This window comes from Hoplias malabaricus, chromosome 3 (assembly GCF_029633855.1).
Source record: "Hoplias malabaricus isolate fHopMal1 chromosome 3, fHopMal1.hap1, whole genome shotgun sequence".
Taxonomy (NCBI): Eukaryota; Metazoa; Chordata; class Actinopteri; order Characiformes; family Erythrinidae; genus Hoplias; species Hoplias malabaricus.
The window spans coordinates 68,561,712-68,587,057 of record NC_089802.1 but is presented as its reverse complement, the minus strand read 5'-3'; the positions used below and the strand labels follow the sequence as shown (position 1 = coordinate 68,587,057).

At 37.1% G+C, this 25,346-nt stretch overlaps 1 protein-coding gene across 4 annotated transcripts in view; it reads left to right on the top strand.

Annotated features, from left to right (window-relative positions):
* Window positions 1-6,936: 6,936 nt before the first annotated feature.
* The window catches only part of LOC136691715 (histone deacetylase 4-like), a 97,118-nt gene continuing 78,708 nt past the window's right edge, over window positions 6,937-25,346 (top strand). For 3 of the 4 annotated variants that reach the window (XM_066664435.1, XM_066664434.1, XM_066664432.1), the window contains exons 1-2: window positions 6,937-7,144; window positions 11,260-11,408. In XM_066664435.1, the coding sequence (XP_066520532.1) occupies window positions 11,387-11,408 (22 nt within the window). In that variant the 5' untranslated portion in view covers window positions 6,937-7,144; window positions 11,260-11,386. The remainder of the gene's footprint in view (window positions 7,145-11,259; window positions 11,409-25,346) is intronic. The other variant, XM_066664433.1, reaches the window with a different exon arrangement.

Sequence of the window (25,346 nt, the reverse complement as noted above, 5' to 3'; positions counted from 1 at the left end):
GGCACATAGCATACAGCAGGCTAAAATCATCTGTAGCTATGAATAACATGGTTTGGAAAATACACAACAAACAGCCAACTTCTTTGTAAGTAATTAGTTTAACATTAATTTAACATTATATAATTCAGGAATTAAATTATGAATTCTGGTACATCAGCCCTTTATTATCATTTTGGGGGGTGGGGGGTGGAGCTTTGTGGCTGAATGTAATCAAATCCTCACAGAAATGTTCTAAATACCAATCTAATCTTTAGCAAGAGGATACAAGTTGTAACTGCAACAAAGTAGGACAAATGATCAACCAATACCCCTTCGTTTTAGGAACAAATGTTGGAAGTGGCCACAAGCATTTGGCCATATAGAGTATATCAATGTTAAAAGCAAATGCAAAAAACAAAAAACAAACAAAAATGTTTGTTTAATTGCATAGGGCAAGAAGGGTTTGTGTTATAAGAGGGTTTGTGTTACATAATACAAAAGCAATCATAAAAGGACTTGCAAATTAATACAATGCATGATATAGCACTTTAAATCCCATCTGAATGTTTTTATAACAGGTTTCTTCTCTGCTTCATTGAATGAAAGGTCTTTATACTTACAAAAAAAAAGAGAGGTTTGATAATCATATGTAGGGTAAGTGGCAATATTGCTGAGAGTTAGTAATGTATGCTGAGCACAAAGCGTACAAATCCATGTTGATGCCTAATGTGGGTGTCTGAGATCTGAAATCAAATAACGCAAATGGAAATGCAGCATTATTGAATTTCTTTGCAATAAAAAGGGAGTGCTCTCAAGTGGAAATGGTCGCAAGTTGGAATTTTTTTTTTTTGTCTCGCTCTCACTAATGGCCTCCCGACGTTCTGCTCTGGCTGGCATGCTCAATTTGCCATAGAAATGTTATTATGGGTGCTTAACTAATGCAGCTCTGTTGTCATATTCATGTTGCTCCCTAAAAAATGTAAACATAATTTTGTGGAAAGCTGATATGTTTACAGAAACCACTGACAAATCAGGGTTATGATTATGATTGCCTGGAAGATTGGGCAATAAAGCCTGAACAGCAGTTAGAATATTAGACTCATCTCAAATAGAGAGTCTTAAACTGTCTTTCCAGAGTAATATGTGTATGTAATTTTGTTGAAAACTGATATATTTACTCAAACCACAGAGCTGAACATGATTGCACAGAATGAAGTAAAAATAGCTGATGTTTTTTTTTTTTAATAAAAATAGTGTTCCAAGCTGGGAGGCACGGTGGTGCAGCAGGTAGGTGTCGCAGTCACACAGCTCCAAGGACCTGGAGGTTGTGGATTTAAGTCCCGTTCCGGGTGACTGTCTGTGAAGAGTGGGGTGTGTACTCTCTGTGTCTGTGTGGGATTCCTCCGGGTGACTGTGAGGAGTGTGGTGTGTTCTTCCTGTTTCTGCGTGGGTTACCTCCGGGTGACTGTCTGTGAGGAGTGTGGTGTGTTCTCCCTCTGTCTGCGTGGGTTTCCTCTGGGTAACTCTCTGTGAGGAGTGTGGTGTGTTCTCCCTGTGTCTGCGTGGGTTTCCTCCGGGTGACTGTCTGTGACGAGTGTGGTGTGTTCTCCCTGTGTCTGCGTGGGTTTCCTCCGGGTGACTGTCTGTGACGAGTGTGGTGTGTTCTCCCTGTGTCTGTGTTGGTTTCCTCCGGGTGACTGTCTGTGAGGAGTGTGGTGTGTTCTCCCTGTGTCTGCAAGGTTTCCTCCAGGTGACTGTCTGTGAGGAGTGTGGTGTGTATTCCCTGTGTCTGCGTGGGTTCAAAAGTGTTTGTAGGTGTGAGTGTGTGTTGCCCTGTGAGATGCTGGAACATTTGCATGAATAATTGCTAGTGTTAAGTCACAAGAACATTTTTGAGGTCAGGTAAATATGTTGAATCAATGTTTATTATTATTAGTAGTATTATTATTAATTAAGAAATAAGTAAAATAAAAATTAGACATAATAAAATAAAATAAAATAAATGGTGACGTAGTGGCATGGTGACCTTATGCTTTTCTATGAAGACTATACAAACTGATCCATAGAATAACCACAGGTGGGTGCACCTAAAGTAAATTACTTGGTACGTGTTTACAACAGGTTGGAAATATTATATACCTGGAAATGAATTTCTTTGCACTAATATCAAAATATCTTTTCTGTCAGTGTGGACCTTATGGACATTATGATCCTGTATAGACAGAAAAGCATATGAACCACATACTTATGTGACTCTCTTGGTTTGATGTGGAAAAAACATACTGTCTTAGTAACTGCTTGCTCCAGTTTGCTAGGAATAGTGATTATGTTGAAATATTAAAACTGGCATTGGCAGTAAGATGGCAATATCTAATTGGAAAGAATCATTCCTGTTTTCCTGGAATATAGCATCTTACAGATATTGCATAATGGATTACTTCATTCTTCCAATATTTTAATTTTATTTCATCATAACATCATACCACTACTCCTGTTTTTCCACTTTTATTCCACCGTAGTTTATGTCTATGATAACTCTAACCCTACATCTTCAGGGAAGCTACAAATAATTATTTGTCCCATTTCATCTGACCAAATTCATACTTGGGAAAAATAAAACTGGGTAACATGCAATCTGAAACCGTCTTGACTGCACAAAACCCTTCATAAATCTGCTTGATTTTAGCTAGTTATTAAGAAGCATTTTACGGTTTTACGAAAGAAAGTATAAAGGTCAGTGTATAAGCATAATTGTAGGCTACCTTTTTTTAATATGCCCTATATTCTCCTCATAACGTTTCTGAATTTCCCTATTTTGTCCCATCCTGTGTTGAAAAAAGGCATTTCAAATCACAAACACCATGTGGCCAAAAGTATGTGGACATCTATCTAACCATTACATCTGTATGAGCTTGTTGGACATTCCTTTCCAAAGCCATGGTCATTATACCTCCCTTTGCGGCTATTACAGCGTCTGCTCTTCTCGGAAGATTTTCCACATGATTTTGGAGTGTGTCTGTGGGAACAGCTATTGCTTCCAGAGGCACTTTGAAACCTCAGACACTTGCTTTTTTATTCTTAAACGCTATGGGTTTCAACACTTGGCGGCCCCACTCTGTGAGCTTGTGTAGTCTACTGCTGTGTGGCTGAGCTGTTGTTACTCCTAAATAAGCGCAAAATAATGACACACAGTTGACCACGGCAAATGTAGCAAGGCAGAAAATCCACAAACCTACTTGTGGCGAAGGTGTTCAAATAGTGAATAAATACTTACAGATAAGTTAAACTTCAGCCACGTACAAACAGCAGTCGTTTTTCTCTTCAAATATAGGGTTCCACCTAAACACTGTGGTGTATCTGAACATAAACACATCAGAGAGAACTGCAGTGTCCAGTAATCATAGACGTTCCCTTTAACTCATTAGCTATATATGTAGATCGCCATTAGGGCCATAGCTAGAAGGAGGTTAGCTTGCAGTGACACATTAGCTATATGAGGTATCTCACTGTAACACATAAGGTAGCTGTGGTTAGCTCATCATGTTAACAAAGTCACGGTGCCCTCAGCAATGGGTGGAATGCCAAAAATGCCAAAATATTAAGCCCTTTTCCACCAATGAGGGACCGCTCAGATATTGGTATCATTTACACATAAACCACTGGATAATACATGACTTTGTTTATCTCTGGCTATGACTCTGAATTCAGCCACAGCAGCACTGAACTGAGCAATCTCGCTACACTCCCTGCTGATAAAGTATCATTTCAATCAAAACGAATGGAAAAATGGTCCAGTTCTCTGGACAGCACCAATTTTCCAACTATCTTGAACAGAACCAGTTCAAGAACCAGAATTCTTTTGGTGGAAAGGGCTAAATGTGTAACAACATTGCTCATCTGTAGAGCTAAGTTTGACCATGTTGTGAGGAAAGTGGATTATCTTGATGGGGTCTAATGACCTGGTGATCTTAATTCCATGGTTGGTCACACAAAGGGCATTTCCTAAACTGAGATACCAAATGAAGCTTTCATACTCATGTTTCATGCTGACCTATTGAACTGTTTGTTGCACTTTGACAGTGAATACTCCACCTGAAATTGGATCTGTAACCAAAGAACTAGAAGTGAAAAACAGTGACGTAGAATATAGCATATGTCTAATTAATGCCTGGTATATTTTCAAGAAAATCGTACAATATTTATTCACGAATATTTTCGTATTTACTCTGCAGTGGCTAATTTGATTTAGACATATCCTTAGCTTAAAACTTTATTTCAAATGGTATTACTTGGCTAGCTTAAACGGTATTAAACCTTTAATGTGATTAACTGTGCCTTATGGCCTTGCTTGGCAGTAGGGACTTCATAGGCTGGCAGTTGCTTCTGTGTAAACATTTTTGCAATGCAGATATTTAGGTTCCTATTTATACTTCCCATGTTGTGCAAAAAAGTGCAAGTTGACAAAAACTTAGAGGGTTTAGAGCATTCTTAAGTAAGCTAAATGTTTTCCAATTCAACAAGCAAAGCATCATATATTCATGGACTGCAATGACCACTGGATAACAGTATTTTTGTGATTTCTTCCACTAGAACCTTTTAGTGATTTATTTGTAACATTTTAAGACATCGGATAATAGTGATGTAAGCATTTAAAGCATCATGGGAGGATTTGGGTTGTGTTTCAAAATAGGTGTGGTGCAGGATCTCTGATTCATCCAGGTCACTGGGTGTCAGTATAATTCTTTCATTCATTGTCTGTAACTGCTTATCCAGATCAGGGTCACGGTGAGTCCGGGGCCTACCCAGAATCACTGGGTGCAGGGGGTGACAGTTTTTCACAGGGTGACACACACTCGCACATTTACCCCTAGGGACACTTTGGAGTCACCAATCCACCTACCAATGTGTGTTTTTGGACTGTGAGAAGAAACCAGAGCACCTGGAGGAATCCCATGTGGACATGGAGAAAACACACTGAACTCCCCATAGACAGTGACCTGGAGTGGGTCTCGAACCCACAACCCCAGCCCCAGGACCCTGGAGCTGTGTGAAAGCGACACTACCTTCTGCGACACCGTGGCGTCCTGCAACCTTGCCGCTCATGTCCGTATAATGGCTATACTAAAAACATGAAGAAGAATGATTTGAGAAATTGCCTGATATTTTAAGATATTGTGTAAAAATTGAATGTGATGGTAAAGCCTCCCAAATACTCAGTGTTTAGTTTATTGCCAAAATATTGATTATCCTCAAAAAAATAATTTCATTGGCATAACACACGTTCTATAAAGATTGCTAGAATTAAGCAGCATTATTAGTTTCTTGACCAAGAGTATGTGAGTTTTGTAGGTTTCCAGACTCCTCTCATAAACTCTCTTGTTGAGGTTCTTTTTTTTTTTTTTTTGCTACAGAGCCTTAAGTACAATCTCAGTGGGTTCTGGGAGGACTCGCCCTAAAGTATTTTTTGTCACATACAAAATGAGGTGTGTTCCAAATGCCCCCCTACTCTATTCAGTACATTGCTCACTATGTAGTGAAGTATATAGTGAATAGGACACTGATTCATTTTGGGCACTAGCAGCTAGCAATCTGGTCAGTACAACTTTGGTAAAGTTCCCAATACTTTTTATTTTGAAACTCCTGCACCTAAAATAAAATATCTGAAAAGTGAAGAGTGAAACATTTTATTTGAGTAGTGATAAAACTGATCTCTTTTCAAAATTCTTTGAGTGCGACTCAGTGGCAATATATTTGTTTATGACCACAGCTGACTGTTGATTCAATGTATAGGCAAAGTAACTTTATTAAAGAAGACCTTTATAATGAACTCCTGGATAAGACTCTCCACAAATACTGTACAGTATGTTGATAAAGAGAAAACTTTATGAATCTAGTGTTTACTGTTGGTATTTCTACATGAGGTGACCACAAAAATAAAACTCTTCAATGTTAGATGACACTGGAATCAAGTTAGATTACTGATTAACTTGTACAGTGCAATGTGCTAGTTGTGGAGATGTCTAGCTCTTATTTGTCCAGTGTACAAGTCACCTTAGCAGTTATTGAACAATGAATTAATAATAAAATATAATGATTATTAAATAAAGAAATAAATACATTACTTAATAATAATAATGTTATTATTATTTGTATTACAATTTGTATTAGTCAATACATAATAACATAAATGACAACAAAATAACAAATATTATTATTAATAATGTTAAAACTTAAGTTAACTTGCAAAATATTATGCAGTTAATATACAGAGACTAGGACTGCATTATTAATGAACAGAAGTAATATCTAAAGTGTTTCTATTTTGATATAATTGATAGCATACACTCTGTAATGTGAGTGGTTGGTGAAAAAAATTATTGCAGGCTCCTTACACCAGAGGCAATATGACACTTTCTAAAATTGTGTGTGTGTGAAAACAAGGCTGTTGTTCTAGTTTCAGTTTCATCTAACTGTATGATTTGTTTCAACTAATTGATATGGACTGATAACTTCAGCCCAAACCAAGCCTGTCCAATAGGGAAAAAACTGAGGGACAATCCACGATTTTGGGCTAAAGTTCCTAAGCTAGCTCGCTAACTGAATAACAAAACAACAACAAAACGAAACCTATATGTGACTATATATGATTACACAACACCCCACCCCAGCAGTTAAAGGTGACAAAATATTTCTATTTAATACTTGTTTTCCTTTCTAGAAAATTCTAGAAATTCCCATGGCCTCATTACATGTAGCTTTTATGGAACCTACTCTTTTACTCGCATTAACCTCATGGTCTGCTCTAGTGCACGAAGGAGTGGGTTAGTAGGTAACACAAGAGTTAGCTTCAACAGTTCCATTTGTAACATTCCACATTGCATATAATACGGCATAGACAGCCATGTTTGTAGTCCACGGAGGGAGCATGTGAGGCGCGTATCCGCATTACTGGGAGTGTTTAGTGTGAGGCGGCGGTGTGCCCTCTCCTCCTCTCCCTCCTGCCTCTTCAACACATACAGTAGAGTCAGGCTCACCACACGTGATTCCTTAATCAAAAATCCAGTATGGCGGAATCTGACAGCGGACGTTGCTATCGCTACTGCACCCCACACTGAAACAAGCTGGACGCTCCTCGCCGAATAAATCCTCCGTCCGCCGCGGTAAGGTGAGCTGAGGGGTACGGGCTGAGTGATAAAGGTTCGGTTCGTGTGCCTGTTTGTGTTTGTGTGCGCGCGCGCAGAGTGAAACGGGCGATATCGCGGGTATAGGGCACACAGCCGCTACACTGTAAGATAACGAACATAACGACACGCCGTGACAAACAAACCACAGCGCGAGGTGGAGGGGGGGCGAGTTTATTTGCGTGTGAAATGGTCGAATCGTGACCAGCAGGTTTTCTCATGAATGGGGAGAAACATGAGCACCGGCTTCAAATGGGAAACGAGCGCGCCTTTTCTTTCTCTTTCTCCAACAACAACTACAAAAAACAACAACATCCACACGGGCGCTGTGTTTGTCGAAAAGGCTGCAGTGCCTCGAGCACATTTCCAACCCAAAGCTGGTGTTTTGTGGGTTAGAGCGAGACGAAAGACGTTACCTTTTTACTAGTATTATGCAATTGTGTGGTTAAGTCACTAATGACCAATGGTATCGGTGGTCTACGGATGGGCGGTGTTAGACCCTGCGTCGACCATTTTTGTGAATGAGGTGAAGGAGCTGGAGCTGAGCGCGGAGAGAGGCGATAACACAGCGGCGAACACACTTCCACAAACAGAGGCTCATGTTGTCATTATAAAACGTAGAAGATGGCTCTGCTTTCACACTGTTTTGGACTCAGGCTCTGCTTTCACTCTGGGGACAGTGTCGGTGATAAGCAGCAGGCAGATAACGTTAATTTTACTGAATGTATTTATGTTTTGGATAAAGTTCAAGAGGCCATTATGGGGTATAAGCACAAGTTGTTCATAAAGCAATAAGGGCGATTACATTAAGTGGGGTTTCTAACGTTTACAAAGCCTCATTCTAGAGGTTTCTATTATACTTGGTAATGACCCCCTCCAGGGAAAGTAAGGTTTTTAATGTTGTTAACATGCCCCCGTGGTGTAGTTTATAAGCTAGAAGATGGACCATGCACAAAATAAGCATTCAAAGCCATGACTGAGCATTTGCAGTGTTTCCAAATAGTCTCGAAAGGGGCAGATTGAGTCAGCCCAGGTTTCCTACATCATAAACGTAGAGAACCAATCCTTCAACCTGTGGGGTGTGGGTTTTGGACCTACGGGTGAGTCGCGTAGGGGTAAGTAGAGATAGAGGCAATGACAAATTGCATATCGTTGCTGTCAAAAAAAATAGTTTCTCCATATTCTCCATGTTTGATTTTTTTTAATTGACACCCTTTGAACACATCAGCTGTGTGTGAAAAGTTCACGATGAATGGACCAATTGAAGCGCTCCAAAATTACGTGGAATAAAATCATTTTACGTTGAAGTCGACTGAAAGTTATGGAGGTTTTTCCTTCTGTAAATGTACTTTTTTGGAGATACATATTCTCTTTGGATATCAAAGATATTCAGAGATCTGTGGACTGAATAAAGGCGAAAGCGTACAGTTGCATCTAAGGCACTTTTAAAGAATCAAGGGATTTTTCATGGAAATAATTTTTTGATGAGTTTAATTGTTGACCGAATTAGACAATATGCCGCATTGCCTAATATTCCATATAGAAGTAAGCAATATAACCAAATATATTTTATAATATTTTATACATATTGTGATATTTTACTTTTAAGGTTTGATAAGCTTAGCTTAGAAAAATAAATACTACTGAAATTTTAAAATATTTTTGTTTCATTTAAATTGGACACATTATTCTATTTAAACATTAAATAATCAGTGAGTTAATCTTCTTTTTATCATATCTGAGGAAATTATATTGTGATGTAAATTAACGATACAAATAATGATAATATATTGTAATTTTGCCGAGGTAGAAGGCTCTACCATGTCAACACTGAAGTGAGCGGTGATGCAGGACTGTATTTTGCTGGCTGCTGTGCAGCATCGCTTGTCTCTCCTTACATGTCACAGAGTGTCTCTTGGCAGTTTTGGGGACAATAGATGCAGACATACAAGGCCGCTGAGCTAACTCCGAGCCCACATGGAGGACTCGCTCTGCCCTGCTTGTGGGCTACGCCCTCCCCTCCCTTCTCTTCCCTTCCCTCCCCTCCCATCCCCTCCCCTCGCAGCCTTCAGCCCCAGTCCCATCACAAAAGATTAGCATGGACAAGCTCTGTGACCGGCTTTCCCCCAATTTCACCCTCCTCCGTCTCCCCCTTTCTGCTATTTCATGCCCCCCTCTCTTCTCATATCTTACGCTGTCTGGGCATGGCAGGGATTGGGGCTACATAGCCAACATTGGTTTATGAATTTGACATTATTCTGTACATTGGAGTGACATGACTCTATAGATGTTATAGATGAACATATAGACATTGAGAATCATTTTTACAGGCACAGCTAGTGTATGTGGAATATTAGATTTTATGTTTTAGTCTTTATTTGAAGACACAAGTAGGTAGTTGCCTATTAGGTATACTGATGGACTCGTATTGAGTGCAGTGTTAACATAAACCTTTATCATAATATCAATAATTTTATGTTAGAGGCTCCCCGTGTCTATCTGGGTTTTTTCTAGGTGCTCCGGTATCCTCCTAAAATCCTAAAAACAAATGTTTGTAGTAAGGATAGATGCGACTGTTGTATTTAACATCTTATACAATCTCAAACAATTTGAGAAAGATTAGTAAATGAACAGATTAATAAATTAGGACAGTCGATTATAAGCAAATGAACTTTTATCACACATTTTTATGCAAGACCTAAAACAGAAGATGTGTCAAATATTAATTCTACCAGAAGCAAAAACAAAAACTTGAACAATGACAGGTTCAGAGAAGAACAGAAACCCAGCTAATGACAGTTATATAATAATAATTATATATTAAGTTGGTATTTTTATGAAAATTGATTATCAAATTTGACTGAAATGACTGTCCCTAGTGTGTAGGTCAGTTGGCTTTGTGAAATTGTTCTTAGGCATTTTTGTGTATGTCTGTGATGGACTGGTGCCCTGAGTGTGTTTCTGTCTTGCTCCCAGTATTACCCTGGTAGGCTGTGGACTGACTGAAGCCCTGATGTGGATGAAGCGGTGACAGAAGATGAATGGTTGAATGTTAATGAGTAGACAGTAGGTTATCTCTGTTGCCCTCCTTGGGTGACACTGGGTTTATGCTCATGTACAGAGTTAAGGGTGTCCTTTGAGTTGATTTTATTGGAGTATATTGGGTTCATTTATGCTGAGTTTATGTGTCCTTACCAAAAAAATGGGTTCCTTTGAAGTTGTTATCAGGTTTCTTGCTGTTTTACTGGATGTGAAACCATTCGTTAAGCGCTTTTTCACTTCCCAAGGCATTCATTGGCATGGCCTGTGGTGGAAATTTCCTCCTTTTTCTCTGCAGAAGTGAGCCTATGTTAACAACAGGCACTGAAGCTCAGTTTGTATATAAATAAGTGCTATATTAGAGGTGCGCATAATGATTATATTTAGGATTCGTGAATTGTGTTACGTTTAAGTAAATCATGGATATCCAGATGCACTGTCCAATTACATGTTATTTTATATATTTGGTCCATGTATGTATATTATAATTAGGCCTTGAGAAATGGATTTGATTCTTAGCAGAACGTGAAACGTTAAATACAAACATTTAATTTATATTTTTGATGTAAGTTTGTGAAATTAGGCATTTTTTTTGTCAGTTCTTGGTTATTCTGTAGATGGCTTTAATTATCTCAAAATGTGTTGATGATCTGTAGTCTGAATCTTTAAAAGTAAACTAAAGAATGTGTGCAGAAATCTTGAAAGACTGAGGAGCAATATCCAGGATGTTAATATGACATAAACTAGTATTAAGAGAGGAAAAATAAGTAATATGTATACAAAAATAAGAAAAATCTAACTGCATGCACCTTTATTATGAGTTTTTAAATTGTAATCAGACATATTGGAATACAGAAATTGTGTTACTTATCACTTACTAATGGACTCTATTGTATTTTCTGACCTGATCATTTCTAGGAAGAGCTGTTGTTATTATGGATAATTTCATTTTTTGTGTGCATATGTTTAATGCAAAATAACCTGCAGATGTGATATATATATATATATATATCTTTACTGGGACATTCTTTAAGCACAGTCTGTCTTTGTCTTTCTGTAGGTGGATCCCAAAAGAGAACATATCGTCTTGGTTTATTCCTGATCTGTGAATCTCATCGCTCAACACTTCTGGATCCTCTCCTGAACCACTGCTACATTCAAAGGAAAAATCTGTTTTCTCATTAACAATGACCTCTCATAGTCAGTCAGGTAAGGCAGTGGCAAACAAATACCTTTTTTCCTTAGTAAGAAAATAAGGATAGAGAACTATGACCAGTTTTGTATGGATTAGACATACACTTATCAGCCATAACAATATCAAACCTCCTTGTTTCTACACTTACTGTCCATTCTCTCGGCTACACTGACCATACAGTGTCACTTTGTTATTCAACAATTACAGACCACATTTTTGCTCTGTATACCTTGTTAGTGGCCAGGACCACCACAGAGCAGGTATGATTTGGTTGGTGGATCATTCTGAGCGCTGCAGTGACACTGATGTGGTGGTGGTATGTTATTGTGTGTTGCACTGGTATGAGTGGATCAGACACAGCAGTGCTGTTGGAGTTTTAAACACTGTGCCCATTCACTAGGTCTAGGACGCATGATTCTATAAAGCTGCTTTGTGACAACACCTCTTGTAAAAAGTGCTTTATAAGTAAAATTGTATTGAACTGAATTGAATTATCCACCCTATTAGATACACCTAACTTTTTCACCCACCTTGTAGATGTAAAGCCAAGTATGCAGAGTATTACATGGGCTGTAGTCTAGCTCTAACTGTAGGACTACAAAGTGCACCTGTGTGGTCAGTGGAGCTGAGAGAATGAACAGTGAGTGTAGAAACAACAGGGAGGTGTTATTTTTATGGCAGACTGTTTATATATAAAATATATATTAATACATATTTTCTGAGGATGTGATTATCTAGGTAAAAGTGAAAATAAACCTTCACTCAGTATATATTTGGCAAACCCAGTGAGTTTTTCTTGAGAAGTAACGTATACACATATATTATTAACACTTAAATACATTTCCCCATGTACGTATACACACACCTATTTACCAAAAAGGTTCCACAGACAGTTTTTATAATTATATTGTGGTGCAAACCACAGACTTGCAAACACCCTGAAAGTTTTTAAACCGAAAAAAACAAAACAGGAAAAAGCTAATGTATCCTGCTCTAATGCATGCTCGTGCTCTGCGGACAGTCTTACATGTCTGTATATGGGTGTTAGCCTTTTTAATCCAGGGTCTGCCTAACGATATAATGGGCTTTCCCATCTAACACTACAGTAAACACCTGCTCTTGACACTCCCTAGAGCCCTAATCAGCTTCCAGAGAGATCAAATAAGCATTACGTTATACTACACTGTTAACTGTGTCTGCTTAGTCAGTGTCATGATTTTAAAGTGAATTTCAGAACTTCAAATTGAAACAAATATATATCCTCAGTTTCTATTAACTATCTTTAAGGGGCAGTTTCATTCATTCATCTATTTATTGTTTTCTACTTTTTTTGCTCAGAAAGCAGTATTCATTTCTGTGGCAATTGTTTTAAGGTTTCAGCTATATTCTTTATTACTGTCGATTCAGGTCATTTGAAATTATGAACGCTGATCTCTTTGTGAAGTGTAACATATGTGTTACTAAATGGTATGATACACTTATGCAGAAAAGAATATTAAATTGTATAGAATCTTTACTGTAGGTTTTAGCTTTTACCAGGAGGGGAAGATGTACTGAAAGTCGCAATGTAAGTGTGAATATAAGAGTAATTTAATTAATTGTATCATCAGTAAAAGTGTTAGGCTTGTCGCTTAAATTATTTAGAATAAACATAAATTAGTTCTATTAAATTAGCTTATATATATATATATATATATATATATATATATATATATATATATATATAGGTGGAAGCTGATCTGTGAAAAGCAGATTTTCTTTATTTAAATAGTAAAAATTGGCATAGTCTAAACTTACCGCGAACACTCAGCTAAACCCAACTGAAGATAAAATGTATAGGGTTTAGCTACAAGAAATGGCGACTGATAGCAGTTGTAATTTATTACTATTTATTAATATAATTAGTTTCCATCATTGTTTTTTGTTTACGTGAATGTTAGCACTGCTAATTAATTTTCTGTCTGAAATGCTCCCACCTATTTCTCCGTTTACCATTTCTTTATACACAGAACTTAGACAGGTTCTTAGAAATGAGGATGTTTTCTGGCTTGCTGAAATCTCATGCACTGATTTTTTAACTGATATAGCTGTTTGCACAGTCATAATGAGCAGCGTGGTGGATGAGATGTTTTTGTCTGAACTGGATTTATTTAGCTGCCTTTTAGGTAGTGGTGGTATTTCTTGTGTTAAAGGAGTTGCTCAGAATTTGTCACGTAGAGGGTGGCTGTTGGAAGGTTGATGCTTGTCCTATGAAACCTCATGATATTAGCAGTAGAGCTGAAATTCATCTTGTTTTATGAATTCCATTAGCTACTAAGATAGTTATTGGCTATGCTTGTAGATATATATGCAGCTGGCTACGTATACATTTTTTGTCATTAATTTAAGTTTCTACTGTGTTAAAAGTCTTCAATTGTGTTTTGATCTTAAATTACATTAAAACCTGTTTGCAGTAGAAATAAAAGGGAAAAAAGATACTAAAAAAGGCACACACAGTTTAATTCACACGCAGGCTAATATTTCCCACACTGATGACCTGATTTCACAGAATCTTTAGTATTTGTGGTGGCTTTCAAATTGAATTTTTCAAGTGGAAGAAGATTTGAGATGTGTCAGCCACATATTAAGAAATAAAACATCTGGGGATATAACAAAAACACTAGATATTTTAGCTAGATATTGTCAGGTTCCTAAAGGCCCACATCCTTTTTTTCATCATGGGGGGATAAGGAATCCACTGTGTTGCATAATCAGGAGAGAAATACTGTCACACACTGTTAGCCATATTAGCATTTTTGTCATAGGATATAATGGAAAACTGTAAACACGTTAGGCTTCAATGGATTTCTCTGCTCTTGAGACAGAATCTGTGTGTGTTATTCATACACAGATCATATACAAGCTTTAGTAATCGTGTTATTTCACTTGTGTGTTGTTTTACCATGTAATAGACTACAGAGACAAGCCACATATCCTTTGGTCTCACTCTTCCCCCTTTTTTTTAGAAAGTAAGTAATCTAATCCAGAAGTCCCTGCACTCTGAGATTGTAACAGATTTTTGGAGAATGTTTTATTGCGACTGTCTGCCTAAATTATTTCTCTGGTTTGGCTTAAAATTTAATAAAGGTCTTTTTAGCTGAAAATGTGGGTGATCAGTGAGAGACGTTTTCCAAGCCACAGTGAAGCAGAGGCCGAATCCTAAATGTCTCTCTACATCCTCTGCCCCATTTGGGATTTGGCTCTGACTGACATATACGAATAGAGCTCTTTTCAAAAATGTGTCATGGATAGAAATTATTATTAATCAATGGTCACCATACTTCTTAATTTTCATTGGAAGTGAATGTAAAAAGATTTTATCCCAAGTAATTTTGGAGTATTCATCATGAAATTTTCACACAATGTGAATGCTGTGTTCAAATTATGTATTAAATTAAAAATGGACAGAAATGGAGATATGTGTTCATAATTGGATGATGGTGATGTATATAAAATTAAAAGGGTTTTAATGTGCTGAAAAGATGTTGGTGCTTTTGTAAAATGATTTAGCTACATCAATCAACATGAAGTGCTACATCATTTGGACAAAGAATAGGTTCCACAGGCAGCAATACATGTCTATAGCACTTTATCTCATAGATGAATTATATCCTACCAACCATGAGCAGTTATTTTTTCTTCTTTACACTTTCCATATTTTAATACGGAGAGAGAGTTTGTTATTTAGTTAATAAAAACATCACATCCATACGTCCATCTTGTACATAAACATCTCATTCTCACACCATGGACGACAGTATTGGACAGGTGTTCCTTGGATCATGTAAGAGCCTTTACTCAGTTGGAAAGACTTTCCCTACATTTTTTAAAGGCCTTGCCAAGGAGATCAATGAGGTTAAGGTCAGGGCCTTGTAAAGACTTGTCAATTTCTTCCACACCAAAGAGCAAGGTCTTCTCTAATGTATTGCCACAAATTTGAAAGCACACTGTTCTGTAGAATATCATTGTAGGCTTTAGCATTACATCACAACAAAACAGCCCCAGACCATTATTTACCAACTCTGCTTTTGGCATGCTACATTGGTAGACAAACCCTGATTTGTCTGTTAGACTTCCAGATGGTGAAGCATAATGCATCACTCCAGAGAACACATTTTCAGTGCTCTAGTGTTCAAAGACAGCGTGCTTCACATCATTTTAGCCGATGCTTGGCATTGTACATTGTGATCTTAGGCTTGTGTGCGGGTGCTCAGTCATGGAAAACCAATCACTGAATCTCAGTCCATTCCGAATGATCAGTTCCAAAATCCTTTAAGGATTTGCAGCATATCCAGACATAAGCATTCATTAGTATTCATATTCATGTAAAGCTGAATGTGAACTGAATAAAGGTGTTTTGGCTTTCTGTGAAATTGATGGTAAACAAATATGTTTCTTAGAACTTGGCTTGTTGAAGTGTTTTGGGCAGCAGTATTAACCAGACTAATTGGGTTAATCCCACTAATCCCACCAAGAAACTAAGCAGCTGAAGTGGTACTGGACAGTTCTTTTCTTTTTATTGAACAATATTATAGCAAGATTATTTTGTGTACACATAATAAAAAAAAAACTAACAAACAAAAAAAAAAATCAAAATATAACACCTCATGGGAGGAAAATATATATATATATATATATATATATATATATTTTTTTTTATTTTTTTTTTCGTCCCATGAGGTGTTATGTTTTGATTTTTTTTGTTTGTTAGTTTTTTTATATATATATATATATATATATATATATATATATATATATATATATATATATATATATATATTTCAGTAATTCTATTAATTCATTCATTCATTAATGGAAATTTGAATGGAGGGGAAAAGTGTGGTAGAAAAAGGTGCACAAGCAACAGGGGTAACCGCAGCCTTGAAAGGATTCTCAAGAAAAGGCCATTCAAAAATTTGGGGGAGATTCACAAGGACTGGACTGCTGCTGGAGTCAGTGCTTCAAGTGCCATCACACACAGACGTATCCAGGACATGAGCCACAACTGTCGCATTCCTTGTGTCAAGCCACTCAATGACTAGAGACAATGCCAGGAGGGTCTTACCTGAGCCAAGGAGAAAAAGAACTGGACTGTTGCTCAGTGTCCAAATTCTTGTTTTCAGATTAAAGTAAATTTTGCATTTTATTTGGAAATCAAGGTCTGGAGTGGAGAGGCACACAATTCAAGCTGTCTACACAAGCGAGTCTAGTGTGAAGTTTCTACAATAGGTGATGGTTTGTGGAGCCATGTCCTCTGCTGGTGTTGGGCCACTGTGTTATATCAAGTCCAATGTCAGTGTAGCCATCAACCAGGAAGTTTTAGAGCACTTCATGCCTCTCTCTGCTGACAAGCTTTATGGTAACAGCAAGATGTGGATTTCATATTCCAACAGGACTTGGCACCTTTCCACACTGTCAAAAGTGCCATTACAATATCAATGTGCTTGATTGGTAAGCAGACTTCCCTGAATTAGAGCCCATAGAGAATCTATGGGGCATTGTCAAGAGGAAGATGAGAGACACCAGACCCAACAATGCAGACGAGCTGAAGGTCACTATCAAAGCAACCTGGGCTTCCATAACATGTCAGTAGTGCTACAGGCTGATCGCCTCCATGCCACACACCTTTGATGCAGTAATTTATGCAAAAGGAGCCCAGACAAAGTATTGAGTGCATATACTGTACATACTTTTCAGTAGGCCAACATTTCTGTATTAAAAATATATATTTTTAAATTGGTCTCATATAATATTCTAATTTTCTGTGATTATTCATTGGTTGTAAGCCATAATCATCAACATTAAAAGAAATAAACACTTAGATCACTCTACATGTAATGAATCTATATAATATGAGTTTCATTTTTTTAATTGATTTACTGAAATTAAAAAAAAATTTTGATGATACTCTAATTTATTGAGATGCACCTGTATATAATTGCAATCAAATATTCTCCTGCTCTTTTGTTATTTTATGATAACCATTGTAGATTTACTATAGATAACTGGAGTAGTCTTAAAATGACAATTGTCACTATATTCAACAAAAAATAACCTAAAAATAAAGTGCTTTGGAAATGACAGGCAAGCTGTAATTATTCATCCCTGCATTCGTTATGAGTACTGTCAAGTAAAAAGCCCTGCAAAAGCATGTGTATTTGTTTTGTTCTTTGGTATAATATTGTACCAAAACGTAAGTGAGGTTTGGTTTAGATAATTTAAAGTGGTGATTTAGCACTTGTGAATGAAGCATATGAAAAATAATTTTCTAATTTATTTTTTAAATTAAAACTGTAATTTTTAATACTATGGAACACTTTCTATAAAATGGCCAAAAAGTGGGAGAATGTTTGATTTTTTTTTTATATTACAATTATATGATACACAAAAATGCTTTAAAACTTATTTGTTCACCTTATACAGTTATTTTTGGTTAAATAGCTGTTGTTACATGAACTCGTCAGACTGTTTACTTTGTCTGCAAGACATACAAATGTCAACACTTGTCAGCACTCTAGTGACACTGGATTCATTATGTTTTTTCACCTCAGGGCAGGCTGGGGATTTTTTCTTTCCAATATATCACGGTTCTGTTAGTCTAATGATACTGACTGTAAGGTCACAAGCTTGTAAACAAAACACCAGAACAGTGTGTACATCCCCACTGTACCACATACGAGAAGGTTACCAAGGAACCCTTTGATTATACCGAAACATTCTGGTTTAGACAACTTTATGTAGTTGAACTCAGTTATGACTCATGGCTTGGAAGGACTTCCCTGCTACATTTGTGGTTGGAAATACCTGGGCAATACTGTCGTTTTTATTGGGTCCTTTTAGACGGAGACCAATGTCCTACTTCAGGCTCCCTGCTTTGGAAATCCAGGTGATTAATGTTCTCCTCTAAGTACATTGAGGCAACAGAGCAGTATGTATACAACTTTGATCTTAGTGAAAATTGAATTAGCCTTCACAAGTCAACTGTTTTTACTTACATTTGCCACTTTTCAAATATAATAACGTTACAAGGCCTGTCCAGAGTACCATTTTTTAAAAGTGCTTCGGCGGTGCTATTTGGCAAAAATTGGAATATGCGGTTTTGGGGGACGGGGGGTGGTCATTCAGGAAATCCACGTTCAACGCCCACTCTTAAAATCCAGTGGCTGGGGTACAAAGTGCACACAAATTAACCAGAGCTTTGTGCTTTGTGGAGCTTTGCCATTCAGTTGAAAAAATTCAATTGAGTAGATGTTTCCTTCAAAGTTACTAATTAAAACTTCAGGATGTTCTAAGCTGTAGCAGATTGCTTTGTCTTAGGGTTTTTGCTAAAGAACTGCCTGTAATACTGGACGGTCTGACATGTTGTCCTTGGGATATAAAAAAACAAATATGTTTTGACATTAAATAGGCATATAATTTGACTGATGTTTCTAAGCAATATTTTATTCCATAATTACTGTACTGAAGAACACAACATTAGGCAGCTCTTAGGTGTTCCTTCCTGCTCCTGTTTTATTCCTATCGTTTAATTTCTGTATCAATCTTTCCATGGTGTTTTCTTCTCCTTGAGTGGTTTGTGTATGTTTACCATTGTCACTCCCTTGTCAGGTGTTCCCTATTATTGTTACCCAGGTGTTTGTCTTTAGCCCATATATTTAGGTGTGTTTCTAAGACGTGTTTGTCGGTGTTTAGTCTTACGAGGTGAAGTGTCCAGTGTGTTTCCTTGTAGTTATAGTATGTACATTTCTAATAAAATAAACCTTCTTGCACTTGTATCCATCCACTCGTTTATGATCCTCGCACTCATCCTGACAAATATTTTTAAACTAAAATTGAGTGAAATGAACTGATGGCAGCTCCCTGTAATGACCGTCAGTCAGTGACAGATACTGTAAATAATATACATTGAAATATTGTAAATGTCATGTCAAAAATTATATCACTGTTATTGAAACATTTTATATTGGAACATATATATTGACATTTAGTTATTGTCCAGTCGTACTTCATTTATAACCCTCTATAAGAAAATGTTGCGTTACTGTGTAATACTAATCCAGGTAGATGTAATCCTAGTTTTTACACTTAATAAAAATACGGTTTTATATTCCATTATATTTTTCATGCATAACATGTGCACCCTCATTCATGAGCACGTGCGTGCTCATAAATGGACAAAAACCTGGAGATCAGAAGCCAAATTCAGCTGACGTGTATTAATATTCTCAATGTGCGGCACAGGATTAGATTTTGTGTCTCTTCCCTTCTGCTGATCTGATGGAGATTTGGGTGGATTATGCATTTTGTTTTTAAACGCAACTTTTCTTCACTATATTTTCTTTCTTATTGTGATTGTGTTGGTTGACACTTGCTGTCTTTGATTAAATCTTGGCTCTTAATGCATATTTGATTGGAACTCCAAACTGGCCTTTAGCTTCAGAATGTGCCTCATATATTACATTTCTAGAGAAGCCATTCTAAAGTAAACTTTTGGTGCACAAGTGTGGATTCAAAATAGATGGTAAATATTTAAGATGCTTCTGTATCCTCATTTCAGTTTTTCATGCATTTTTTTTTACTATTTTTATTCTTTTCCTTTTCCTTTTCCTTCCATATCTCTATCTTGTTTGCTGATCTGTCTCCATCTTTCTATCTCTCTGGCGTTTATATTTATCTCAGCGGGGCTTGTGTTGAATGCAGGATTAAAAGCCTGTTCTGCTTCAACGGCAGAGAGGCTTAACCCAGCGCTATTTATAGAGCTGCACAGATCCTGCACGTGCAGAACACAAACAAACGTGCCAATTGTTTTTGTCGCCCCCCCACTCCCCATACCCCCAACCCCCATCCCCCTCTTGCTCAGCTCTGATCTCCCCTGCATGTGTTCCAGGCTAAAATTAGAACAGGCCTCCACAGTACACTCTCGACATGCTAATGCCTGCTGGAACAGCTAGCACAATAACTAGTAATCAGTGTTGTTTTTTTTTACATCTCTGTGTAAGGAAAAAACACATACTTGTCTGTCCCAGCCTGGATATAAGTTCTGGTGCTCTGGTGATGCTACCTTAGTCTGCTACTCCCATGGTCTTCTTTAAGATGCACTCATTGTGGAAACAGATGTTCAATTGTGCGTGAGCTTATAATCGTCACAGTAAAGCATGAATTAATATGGGACACTCTGGAGTCTACGAAGCCAAATGCCTAGTTTGGGATATAGCGGGTATAAAGCCACCAGTGAAACCATGTTCTCTGGAGTTATGGAGCACCATTCCATGTAATTTTAATTCATTTTTCATTCAATTTCTGTAATTGTTTTCATGCTCATAAGGGTCGTGGTGTCTCCTGAACCCTCCCAGAATCATTGGGTGTAAGGCAGTAACACACCCTGACCAAGGCACCAGTCCATTGCAGGAAATCTCGCATACCTTATAAATTTATTAAAAGACATCAAAATGAAAATTAAATTACTTTGTATTAAATGTATTTTTTATGTTTATTATTTTTAAAATGAAAAAATAAAAAATGTAAACTCTTTTTAATTTAACTCTTTTTTAAACTCTTCAAGCATATTTTTGATTTAGTCTGTTGCTATCAGACATCATTTTTTGGAGTGGCATTTGTGATCTAGGACTAATTAGTCATCTGACCTGTCCTCTGTGTGGCCATCAAGTCCTCACCCAAATGTTCTAAGATCTTATGTAAAGAAGGACTACCTACTAATACCCTTCCTGGGAAAACATTTGGCCATGTGACATATCTTAATAAATGTTACCACAATGCAGAATCACTGTCTGAAAGCACTTTTTTTATTACTCCAAACCCAATGGCAATTCCAGTTCATTGCCACAGGTTTACACCCTGTACACACATGAGTTCACTGTTGGTTCTGTAACTCAGTAATAGAATGATGATCATGAGAAAAACCAACAAGATGGTTTTGCAGTAGAATGACAGTGATGTGTAAGATAGGGCTGTGCCATATTGTGTCGTGCACAATAATATCGCAAAATTCTTTTTAAACGATGAAAAAAATCATTATCATGATATTCTGACTTGTTTACATAATGACATCATGCAGTTACACGTAACATGCCGTACATTCATTACGCGAGTCATTTAGGCACATCGACAGGTGAGGTAGTGATTTACTCTACTTTCAAAAGTTTCAAAAGTGTGGAGTGACTTCAGTCGTGTGGAGGTGGTTTGGATATCAATATTCTTTATATATATATATTTTATAAAATGTCAGAATCTTAGTCAGAATCAGAATGTTTGAAATTGTTAGATTTGTACTCAAATAAAATGTAATTAAATATAATTTAAATATTAAATGTATTATCAATGGAATATAATATATATTTTTTTAATATCGCCAAAAGCATCGTTATCACCAAAATACCCTGAAATATTGTGATATTATTTTAGGGCCATATCGCCCACTTCTAGTGTAAGATTTTAAAATAAAATACATGTTTTCTGCTCTAGTAGTAGCGAAACTAATCCTGAGCCCGGTAACAGTAACATTTAACATTAGATTTAATAACTGCCGTTGTTCAGTGGGGGGAGCAACAATGATGTAAAGTACAGTGTAGTGAAATTAATGCCATACTGAGGTAGAGGTACAGTAATGAAATGCTAAGTCTCCAAACTGACCATCCAGTCATCCCAAAGAAGATAAAAATAGTGCACAAGACCAAATTAAATCTACAAGGGATTAATTTGGATTAAACATTAATCCAAATATATCTGTAAAAGAAATCTGTAAAATATAGTCATAACATGGCAAACATGCCAGTTGTTTATGCCAGCCGTAATATTTATCGCAAAACCCAATTCCCAGTGATGATTCAGACATGCATGTATTTGATGCAGACATGCTCTACTCTGAATCAACGGTTTCACAACGGGAAAAGTTAAACAAATGACCATATCTTTGAATCAAGAGATGTGTTAATACTAGTAACATTCAGTATATAATAAATGAGAAGAGGTTCTGTAAAGTTAGTTACTTTTTCTTTTGTGGGAATACTGGATTATTTTATCATCTTTTCAGCTTAATCCATTTTAGGGTCACGGTAATACTAAACTATTACAGACATATTTATGCTGATATTCTTGATTGAAGCTATGGTTGTTATAGTTTGTTTTGAGATTTAATGTACGTAGCTGTAGAAAAACCATACAAGCCTAATTTTTACTGGACCATCATAGGCTACAAAATATTTCTTACACAAGCTTCACCAATATTTCTTTAATGGCTCGGCAACTTTTTTCCTGCACAAATTAAACATCATTTTGACTCCAAATATGCCCTTGTCATATAATTTTCTCAATTCTAACTTATTCTGTTCTGTAAAATCAGTGGATGACAAACAGCATGAATACACCACAGTGGCCAAAACGATTCATCTCCTTTTTTTTCATGTTTACTCGTGCTAATATGGTAGAAACTATAGACCAATTCATCTATAAGGAAATGAATCGACATTTAATTTTATCATGGATTTGTATTGATTTTGTCGATTAGTTGGTGCAGTTTGGATATCACAGAGCCATCGCTGGTCTCACATAGCTGTTGTTTTTCTTCAGCCTGGATGTACTGTCCTGGCTTAACGACCTTGGCCAGACCTAGCCTGTCAGCTTCTCTTGAAGCAATGTCGTCCTTTGCCAGCAAACCATTCCAAAATTCAGACTTAAGGGCCTTTCAGGGGGCACAGGGTGGTCTACACATGCTGGACTGTGTTCTACTTGGGTGCCCCGTTCGGTCACATGCCCACACATGTCTCATAGGGCGGTTTACAAAGCAAGCATTACAGGGTGTTAGCAGGGTGAGTTATGGGCAAAATGAGATTATTGATGATTTAAAAAATTATTGTTATTCATTGCATCTGTGTGTTTAGCTAATTGAGGCTAATTAAGTCAGATTTGGTTATATTTGTCCCTAAAGTAGAGATTTTCCGGAAAAAAAGTAAGGGCATTTATTTACAGATAATAGAAGTGAGTAACATACACTTCATGAGAATGGGTTTATTACAGTCATTAATTCAGGAACATTATTGGCTCATGTTTGTTGGAGCAAATCACCTCCAAGACATTGAGTAGTTCCCATATAGAGCGACATTTAGAAACACTGTCTTTTTGTTTTATTTATAATTATTCATTATTATTTTTCCTTATTTATATTTTTATTGTCTTTAGTGAAAAAACAATCATGAAAAGGACCAAGAAAACACAACACAGACATAAAACGCTTTTTTGTGGCAACACAAAGCACGTGACATAAATGCCAAGGAGTGATCCAGACAGTACTAGCACATTTATTACCTACAGTGACAATGTAAACCCAGATCTCATGGCTAATAAGGGTGCGTTCAGACATGAAGTTCCGAACCAAGGTTCATGTTTTATTACAGGTTCTTATACCTCTATTGGGAACATTTTCTTCATAGGACACTTGACCTTGGTTTAGCGAGACCAAATATTTTGGTCAGACCCATCTTTGGTCCTTTTTTTCTGGACCTTGGTCTGAGGCAGGTTCCACGCATTCCATTTTGGTTCAGTCCAAACTGAACAGTCAGAAAGGCATTTATGAAAGCACCTAAAATTCTCTATATACATTAATTAGGATCAGCACAAAGCACCACTGTTGCATTATTAACACACTTGAAAACACTGAAAAACACACTCATTTTTTGGCACCCCAATTTTGCTGGTGCATTTTGTCTTTTGAAACTTGTTTATGAACGCAAACAAAATAGTGCTGTGTATTTTGACGCTGCCACCATATGCCATCCACCATATTGGAGCAGTTTTGTTATGTATGCCCCATTTCTTCTGGGCATCCAGATGAACTCTATGATCGAATGAGCCTGCTGTGTTGATTGGTCTGCCACATGGCAGGTTCTGGCCCCTCTCTGTATCACTGATGGAGCCATTAGCCTCGTAATACAAAGTTATTCCTGCTAGAACAAAAGGCCCTGGCTTGCAGATCAGCAGAAAGTGAACGGCGTTAAGACTTGTACGAGGGTATTGCGCCTGTTCTCCCGTCACAGAAGGTTATGTGTGGCTGCGCTAAACAAATAAGGCCTTCATGGGGTCTGAGCTTTGTTTTCAGAGCACGCACAGAAGCGTGCTGATTTTAATTGGAATCAGGGTCCAGAGAAAGAAGACTGCTGGGGAGAGCAGGAGGTGTCGTGGTGTCAGGGTCTTTGTGCCATTCAAGAGGAAAAGAGAGAGATACTGGATGTTCTGCCAAAGTCCTGACAGCACCAATTACAGTCTACACAGATAGTTTCCCTGCCATCCAGCCTTTTGACATTTTGCACTTTTGTCTGCATCCATGTCCGATGTTGAGGTAAAGATCATAATCATATCAAATCTAATTGAAGATATGATGCAGTATGTCCCTAATTTCACCTTTCATTGACTTGGTTTGTCTCCCTCAAAGCATCTCGGTGAAGCAGAGGCCATAAAGCCCAGTAATGAAAGTTCTGAGAGCTAAATTTGGTAACACTTTACAATACAGGTACATAATTCATAATAATTAAGCAAGTACTTCGCCTTACTAATTGGTTAGGTAATGTCACAATGAATCATAAAGTAAGGATAATAAACAAGCCCTAGCATTAACTAGCATGCTTTTAGAATTGTATACAATCCTAAAATAATTTTTGTTGTTTCTGTAATTACCTAATAATTAATTGTGACTTTATTTGACCATTTAGTAATGCTTATTACTGTTTTATTACTTAAAACGGTCTTAAGTACCATTAATTAATGTACCCTTATTGTAACGCATTACCCAGCTATTTTCATATATTTGAAGTTGCTCTTGGCCTTCATCAACTAAATGACCATCACTATTTGCTAGCTATCCAGTCTAAGATGAGAATAATGGCTCCATAGGTGGGTAAAAT